The 8,238-nt window shown below is 39.8% G+C and overlaps 1 protein-coding gene across 5 annotated transcripts in view; it reads left to right on the top strand.

The window, feature by feature from the left end:
• Positions 1-8,075, top strand: part of ENOSF1 (enolase superfamily member 1) — a 53,003-nt gene extending 44,928 nt beyond the window's left edge. For all 5 annotated transcript variants that reach the window (XM_058277503.2, XM_058277507.2, XM_058277504.2 and 2 more), the window contains one exon: positions 7,709-8,075. In XM_058277503.2, coding sequence (XP_058133486.1) covers positions 7,709-7,837 — 129 coding nt within the window. In that variant the 3' untranslated portion in view covers positions 7,838-8,075. The remainder of the gene's footprint in view (positions 1-7,708) is intronic.
• Positions 8,076-8,238: the final 163 nt, after the last annotated feature.

Below are 8,238 nucleotides of genomic sequence, written 5' to 3' on the forward strand. Positions count from 1 at the left end.
CATGTTCTTCTTTTTGTCCGCTTCTCGTTGTCAGCTGCACAGGAATCTGTGTTTCTTTTTGTTGCGTCATCTTGTTGTGTCAGCTCTCCGTGTGTGCGGGGCCACTCCTGGGCAGGCTGCACTTTCTTTTGCGCTGGGCAGCTCTCCTTATGGGGCACACTCCTTGCTCGTGGGGCTCCCCTACGCGGGGACACCCCTGCGTGGCAGGGCACTCCTTGTGCATATCAGCACTGCACGTGGGCCAGCTGCACACGGGTCAAGGAGGCCCTGGGTTTGAACCCTGGACCTCCCACGTGATAGGTGGATGCTTTAGCCATTGAGCCAAGTCTTTTTCCCCACTAGGGTTTTGATTGTCCTATGTTTACTTTTCTAACTTCCTTCTCTCCCCCCCCCCCCCCCCCCCCCCCGCTTCCCTTCCCACCCCCACACCCCCAGCTCAACCTCTGTGAAGAAAAGTAGTACTAGAATTTCACACTCTGTAGGAGGGAAGGTGAAACAGGCAGTCTGTGACTTTTCTCCTCACCACTGTTCTGGTCACCAAATCCAGCACCTTTTCCTGGGCTCTGTTGGGACTTCTAGGGGGAGGAGGAAGATGCCTGTTCCTGCTGTCTGAAAAGGGAATTGACACAGACCTCTGGACAAGAAGCTAGCAAGCCCTAGAACAGCCTAATGGAGATCTGTGCAGCAGAAGAGGAAATGAGATTTTCTGGAGGAAGGGCATGAAGGAGACAATGTGAGTTATCTTTAAAGGCTTAGAAGTTGAACTTGACAGTTAAGGAGAGGGAGCACTAATAGCTCTTTTAGGTTGGATAGCCAGAGGAGACTTAGAGATGCAATGGAATTTGACCTAAAGAAAGGGGCTCACTGAACTTAGGGGTGCAGCTCACAAGGGGTCATACTGGCACCATTTCCTCAAACACATTCCTCAAATGTGTTTGAGGAAACACATTCCTCAAAATGTGCTTATACATACACACATTTCCATGAACCCAGGACCTGTGTGTGTCCCTTAGCATCAATGACTTGGGTCCCCCTCAAAACCTCAAAAAGCTTGGAGGTGATAGGTGTATGTCTTAGTAGGGGGAAATTGTGTACGTGTGTGTGTGAGAGAGGGGGTTTGAATGTGTGTGGATTCTTTGTTGATTTACAGTTGAAAGTTCTCTCCAACTAGAGGGAAGTGGGTAGAAGGGCTATTTAAGGGCAGGAATCGATGGCACCAAGAAAGCTAGGTCCCTTGCCTTTGGATGCAGGTAGACCAAGGGTAGTGTGGAGTGCTCCTGAAGCTCTCAGGGCTGTAACCAGCACACTTATCACCCCTGACTCTGGTGTTTTAGGGGAACGGAAAAGGGGTCTTTCCATCCAGAGCCCCTGGCTGTTGGCTACCCAATCACTGTACTTCCATTCCATTTTCTTCTAGGCCAGAAAGTTCTGTTTGAGGAGGGAGAGGAAAGAGTAGCAATGATACCTTTGATCTGCAATTGGAAATCACTCTGTTGAATGTCACATCACTTCCTCCCTGTGCTACTTGGCCCAGCTGCTTAGGAGAGCTCACGACTAAGAATATGAAGGCAAGAGGAACACAAGTTTGCTCTAAGTGGGAAAGACTCCCAAGCAGTCCAGAGAGGACTTTCCCTACCTCCCCCAACTCCCACACTGGCCCTTGTAAATAAATGGCATGGTCTTTGTTATGGGAAAAAAAAAAAGAAAGTAAACCAAGCCTCGGAGACCCAAGAGACACCATCAAGAGTATCAGTATCTTTATAATGAGAGTCTCAGAAGGAGAAGAGAGAGAGAAGGGGAGAAAAAATACTTAGAAATAATTACTGAAAACTTCCCAAATTTAACAAAAGGTAGGTTTAAACACACTCAAGAAGTCCAGCAAACCCCAAACAGGAAAAACTCAGAGATCCATGCCAAACAAATTATAATCTGTTGAATGCCAAAGACAGAAAATTCTGAAAGCTGCAAGAGATAAGTAATGTGTCATGTACAAGGGATCCCTGTAAAATTAAGGACTGATTTCTCATTAGAAACCATGGAGGCAAGAAGTCAGTGAAATGAAATTTTTAAGGTGCTAGAGAAAATAATTACAACCAAGAATTTTATATCTTGTGAAACTGTCTTATAAAAATAGAGGAAGAGATTAAGATATTCCAAGATAAAGAAAAGCTGAGGGAGTTTCTCACCACTCTGCCTGCCCTACAAGCAATGCTAGAGGGAGCTCCTCAGAGTGAAAAGACATTATAAGTAGAGAAAGCAGCATAAAAGAAATAAAGATATGGGGGGTGACATCTTCAAGATGTTGGACTAAGATGTGCTATTGAATGTCACCCTAATAGCAAAAAGAGCAAAATTAACTTCCTTGAAATGTTGGAAGATAATCAAGACTCGAAAATAACTCCATAAACACTAGATTGAGGAGAAATAAAGTACCAAAAAATGGAGAGCAAGGAGACAAATAGTTGGTGAGGAGACAAATTTATCAGTTTAGCAGTTTGTGTGACCCACGGTGATGGCTCAGCAGCTCACGCACAAAATGTGGCTCCCTGGGACCCGCTGAACCCATGATGGCAGCTGGACAGCCCACACACATTCAAGTTCAGGTCCTTGAGGTCCATCCCACCTATGGCTGCAGTTTGGTAGCCCATGTGTGTATTTCCAGTTCAGGTCCCATCTTATGGTGGAAGCAGTCACTTTGATAATTTCAGGGGCTTACATGATGGATATGGAAGTTAACTCAGCAGCCAAAGTAATCTCTACTCAGGTGGTCATAATCAGGTTGGCAGGTAAGAAAGTGGGCTTCCCCCTTCTGTGGAAAGTGGGTTCGCTCCTCGTGATTCCTATAGCAGTTCAAGCAGTAGAACACCAAGAAGTAGTGGCCGTGGAGGAGGATGATCTGATAGAGGGAGAGGCAGAAGCAGATACTAAAAACAAACAAAAAAATATGGGCCAAAATCCCTGTTCATAACTACCAAAGAACTACTAAGAGGAAAAACTATGTTACCTTTTTAAAATTTTTCCTGTTAAATATAAATAGATGCCACGTGCTCTAATATTTGCTCTTCTCATCTGCCCTATTATGTTTTATTTAAAAAATAAAGTGTTGGGGAGTGGATGTGGCTCTAACGGTTGAGTGCCCATCTCCCACATGGGAGGGCCCAGGTTCAGTTCCCAGTGCCTCCTGAAAAAAAACAAAGAACAACAAGCAAAACAAATGAAAAAACCAACTCAGAAAAGCCGATGTGGCTCAGTGGTCAAGCACTGGTTTCCCATATACGTGGTCCCAGGTTCAATCCCTGGCCCCCTGCCGTCCCCATAAAAAAAGAAAAAAGAGTTTAAGATGATGTTCTCAGATAAGCAAAACCAAAGGGTGTTTGTCACCCCAAGACATGCCCTATAAGAAATGATAAAGAGAGTTCTTTAGGTTTTAAGGAAAGGACAGCAGATGGTAGCTCGGAGCCATACAAAGAAAGATCCCCAATAAAAGTAACTACCTGGGTAACTACAGATGCAGCTATTATTGTTATATCAGTATGTAACTGTACATTTCCTTTATTGCAAGATATTGAATACAGTTGAATAAGAAATAATTTATGTATGGACATGCAAAATATAAAGAGATCATGTGTGACACAACAACAGAGGGGAACACAGGGATATAGGAGCAGAGACTGCTATTGAAGTTAAACTGGTATCATTTCAAACTACTCTTATAGGTTTAGGGTGCTAAATACAAACCCTGTGGTAACAACAGAGAAAGTATTAAAAATATATACAGAAAGTGAAAAAAGGAAAGGATCGATCTGTTTCACTACAAAAGATCAACTAAACACAAACCAAAGCTGCTATAAAAGAAATGAGTCACAAAAAATGTACAAGATGTACCCCAAAAAGGGGGATAAAACAACTGAAGTAAGCCCTGCCTTATAGTAATTACTCTGAATGTAAATGAACTAAACTTTCCAATCAAAAGGTACAGATTGACAGATTGGATAAAAAATCGTGATTCAAGTCAATGTGTTTACAAGAGACTCACCTTAGATCCTTAGATGTAAAGAGGTTGAAAGAAAAAGAATATTACAAAATTCTATGTAGAGAGAAACCAAAAGAGAGCAGCGTAGCTATACTAATATAGGACAAAATAGACTTTAAATCAAAAGCTATAACAAGTGACAAAGAAGGACACATAATAAAACAGCCAAGCCACAAATAAAATATAACAGTTATAAAGACTCCCAAAGTACTTGAGGCAAACAATGACAAAACTGAAGCGAGAAACAGTTCTGCCGTAACAGTTGTATATCATGTTCAATAATGGATAGAACATCAAGACAGAAGATCAGTAAAAAAGTAGAGTACCTGAAAAACACTAAAGGGCATACACAGAACACTCCACCCAACAACAGCGGAATATACATTCTTCTCCAGTGCAAATTTTTCTCCAGGACAGTCTATGTTCTCAAATTTTAAAGTACTGAAATCATACAATTTATATTCTTCTAACATTGACTGAAGAAAGAAAGAAAACAACGGAGGGGAAAATGGAAAAACCACGTGGAAAGTAAATAATACTTTTCGACAATCAATGCATGAAGAATTAAAAAGAGAAATTAGAAAATGTCTTGAGGCAAATGAAAACAAAAGCAACATACCAAAACTTACAGGATACTGCAGAGGTTCAGAGGGAATTATGTAGCTCCAAATGACCTAAACTCACCCCTGGAGGAACTAGAAAAAGAAGAGGAAACAACACCTAAAGTTAGCAGAAGGTAAGGAATAACAAACATCAGAGCAGAGATAATTGAAATAGAGAATTAAAAAACAATACAGGAGTGGATGTAGCTCAAGTGTTTGAGTGCCTCCTTTCCATGTATGAGGTCCTAGGTTCAATCCCTGGTACCTCCTAAAAAAAAAAATAGTATCAATGAAAGCAAAACTTGGTTCTTTGAGATGATCAATAAAATTCACAAACCTATATCTACAGTGACAAAAAAGAAAAAAGAAACAACGATGCAAATAACTAAAATCCGAAAATCTGAAACGTAAGGGGGGATATTACTACTGACCCCACAGGAATAAAAAGGATTATAAGAGGGTAGTCTGAACAATCGTATACCAACAAATTAGATATTGTAGATGAAGTGGACAGATTCTTCAAAACATGCAAATTAACTAAACTGAATCAAGAAGAAATAAAAGACCAATAATAAGAGATTGCATTAATAATAAAAAATCTCCCAACAAAGAAAAGCCAAGGACCCAATAGTTTCATTGGTGAATTTCAGCAAACATTCAAGAAGAAATAACACCGATCCTGCTCCAAGTCTTCTAAAAAATGGAAGAGGAAGGAACACTTCCTAACTCCTCTATGAAGCCAACATCATCGTAAAACGAAGCCAGATAAAGATATCACAAGGAAAGACCAATACCTTTATCAATTAGATGCAAAAATCCTCAAAGTACTAGCAAACCAAAACCAATAGCACGTTACAAGACTTATATACCATATTCAAGTGGGATTTATAACCAGGTACACAAGAGTGGTTCAAAACAAAACAAAAATCAATTAATGTAATATGCCACATTAATAGAATGAAGAAATAAAACCACATGGTCACTGCAACTGATACAGAAAAGGCATTTGACAAAATTCAACATCACTTCATGAAAAAACACCCAGAAAACTAGGATTATAGTCTATAGAAGATACCATCCTCAACATGATAAAACACATTTTAAAAAAACCACCACCACCAACTATCAGCATCCTTAATGGTCAAAGACTGGAAGCTTTCCCTCAAGATCAAGAACAAGACAAGGATGTCCACTGTCACCACTGTGATTCAACATAGTACTGAAAGTTCTAGCTCAAGCAATTGGGCAAGAAAAAGAACTAAAAGGCTTCTAAGGGTAGCAGATGTGGCTCAAGTGATAGCCTCTGCCTACCATATGGGAGGACCCAGGTTCAATCCCTGGGGCCTCCTGGTAAAAAGAAGAGAAAGCGTGCCTGCTTGGCAAGTCAAGTGCCCATGTGGGTGCCCTTGTGTCAAGCCGAATGCCCACGAGTGCCCACGCGGTGAGCCGAGCGCCCATGCGAATGCCTGCGTGGCGAGCCAAGTGCCCACACAGTGAGCCAGTGCTTGCACAAGTGAGTCACACAGCAACATGATGATGCAATGAAAGACAGCCGAAAGGGTGAGTCAAGGTGAAGTACATCAGAGACCAGGAACTGAGGTGGTGGCACAGCTGACCTCTCCACATCAGAGGTCCCCAAGATCAAATTCCAGTGAATCCTAAAGGAGAAAGACAAGAAGAGAAGGCAAAAAAAAGAGAGGAATAGATACAGAAGATCACATAGCAAATGGACACACAGCAAAAAAAAAACCCACAAAACAGTGGGGAGGAGGAGGGGGAAAAAAACAAAAGGCATCCAAATTGCAAAGGAAGAAGTAAAACTTTCCCTACTTACAGATGACATGATCCTATATATAGAAAATCCTGGGAAAAATTCCACAGCAAAGCTACTACCGCTAATAAATGAAGTCAACAAAGTGGTCGGGTACAGGATCAGTACACAAAAATCAGTATTTCAATACATTAGTAATGAACAAATCCAAAGAGCGAATCAAGAGAAAAATTCCATTTACAATGACTAAAATAATCAAATGTCTAGGAATAAATTTAACCAAGGATGTAAAGGACTTAAACACAGAAGACTGCAGATAGAAATTTTAAAAGACCTAAACAGGTAGAAGGACATTCAACGTTCATGAATTGGAAGACTAAATGTTAAGATGTCAATTCTAACCAAAGGAATTTATAGATTTCATGCAATTCTAATAAACATTCCAACAGCATTCTTTGGAGAAAAGGAAAAGCCAATCATATTTACACAGAAGGGTAAGGGGAATGGAGGGTTAACATTTAATAGGTACAGAGTTTTTCTTTGGGCTGATGAAATAAGTTTTGGTAATGGATGGTGGTGATGGTAGCACAACAGTGTGGATATATTCAACACTGCTGGACTGTATACCTAAAAGTGGTTAAAATGCCAAGTTTTTAGGTTGTATGTATATTATCAGAAAAAGAAAAAAAAAATCCCTAGAATGTACATCACAAAAAGTGAACCCTAACGTGAATTATGTGGGCTACAGGTAATAGTACAATTATAATATTCTTTCATGAATTGTAACAAAGAATTGTAACAAAGATACCAAACTAATGCATCATGTTAATAAGGAAAAGTGGTGGAGGCGGTCTTTATGGTTTCCTGTATAAGCTACTAAAAGAAGGAAAAATCATGCATTTTCTCTCTAGTAATTTAAGTATTCCATAAAACATGTCCCTCTCCCCCGTTTTAAACAATCTGAAATTTTATTTTAAAAATTAATTCAGGGTAGAGGATGTATTTCAAGTGGTTGAGCACCTGCTTCCCATGTGCAAGGTCCCAGGTTCGATCTCTGGTACCCCCTGAAAACAAAACAAATGGGGGAAAAAAATCAGCTCTCATTGCAGAGAAGATGTAGCTCAGTGTCTTGAGTGCCTGCTTCCCATGTACAAGATCCTCGGTTCATTCCCCAGTACCGCCTAAAAAAAAAAGCAGTTACCTCTGACTTAGATTTAAAAGCATTTCTAGGAGCATAAGAAAAAATTAGATGTTTTTGTTCCTGATGGTTTATTAGCACTACTCATTTTTTGTCTTTGATAGGATGCTGGCTATTCAACAGAAATGAAGGAGGAATCTATAAAGAAATACCAATATCCAGATGGTGAAGTTTGGAAGAAACTCCTTGCTGCTCAAGAAAATACATCTTCAGCCCTAAGAAATTTTCCTTAAGTAAAAAGGCTTAAAATTGCAAAAAAGAAAAAGAAATCTCATCCTCCCAAACAAGACAGTTCAGCTAAGTCATATTAACCTCAGCAATCAACTCAATAATCATTACCACCTGATTCTTTCAGCACATAACTTTGTATTCTCAGATAAATTTAGATTTAATCCAAAATCCAGAAAAACATTATTACAAAACTTCTATCAAGTATTGTACCTAAACATTAAAGTGCACTTAAGAATAACATATTATATAATTTGTTTGCTGGAACAAGTCCTTATTCTTTCTATTTAACATTTGTTCTAAATTAGCAGGATAAAAGTAGTTCTGCAGCACAGGTGTGTCTGTCTCCTATGTAACAAAGGTAAAAAAAATTTCACTGCTTAGTCTTGAAATCATCTAGCATCTC

This window comes from Dasypus novemcinctus, chromosome 16, assembly GCF_030445035.2.
Source record: "Dasypus novemcinctus isolate mDasNov1 chromosome 16, mDasNov1.1.hap2, whole genome shotgun sequence".
NCBI lineage: Eukaryota > Metazoa > Chordata > Mammalia > Cingulata > Dasypodidae > Dasypus > Dasypus novemcinctus.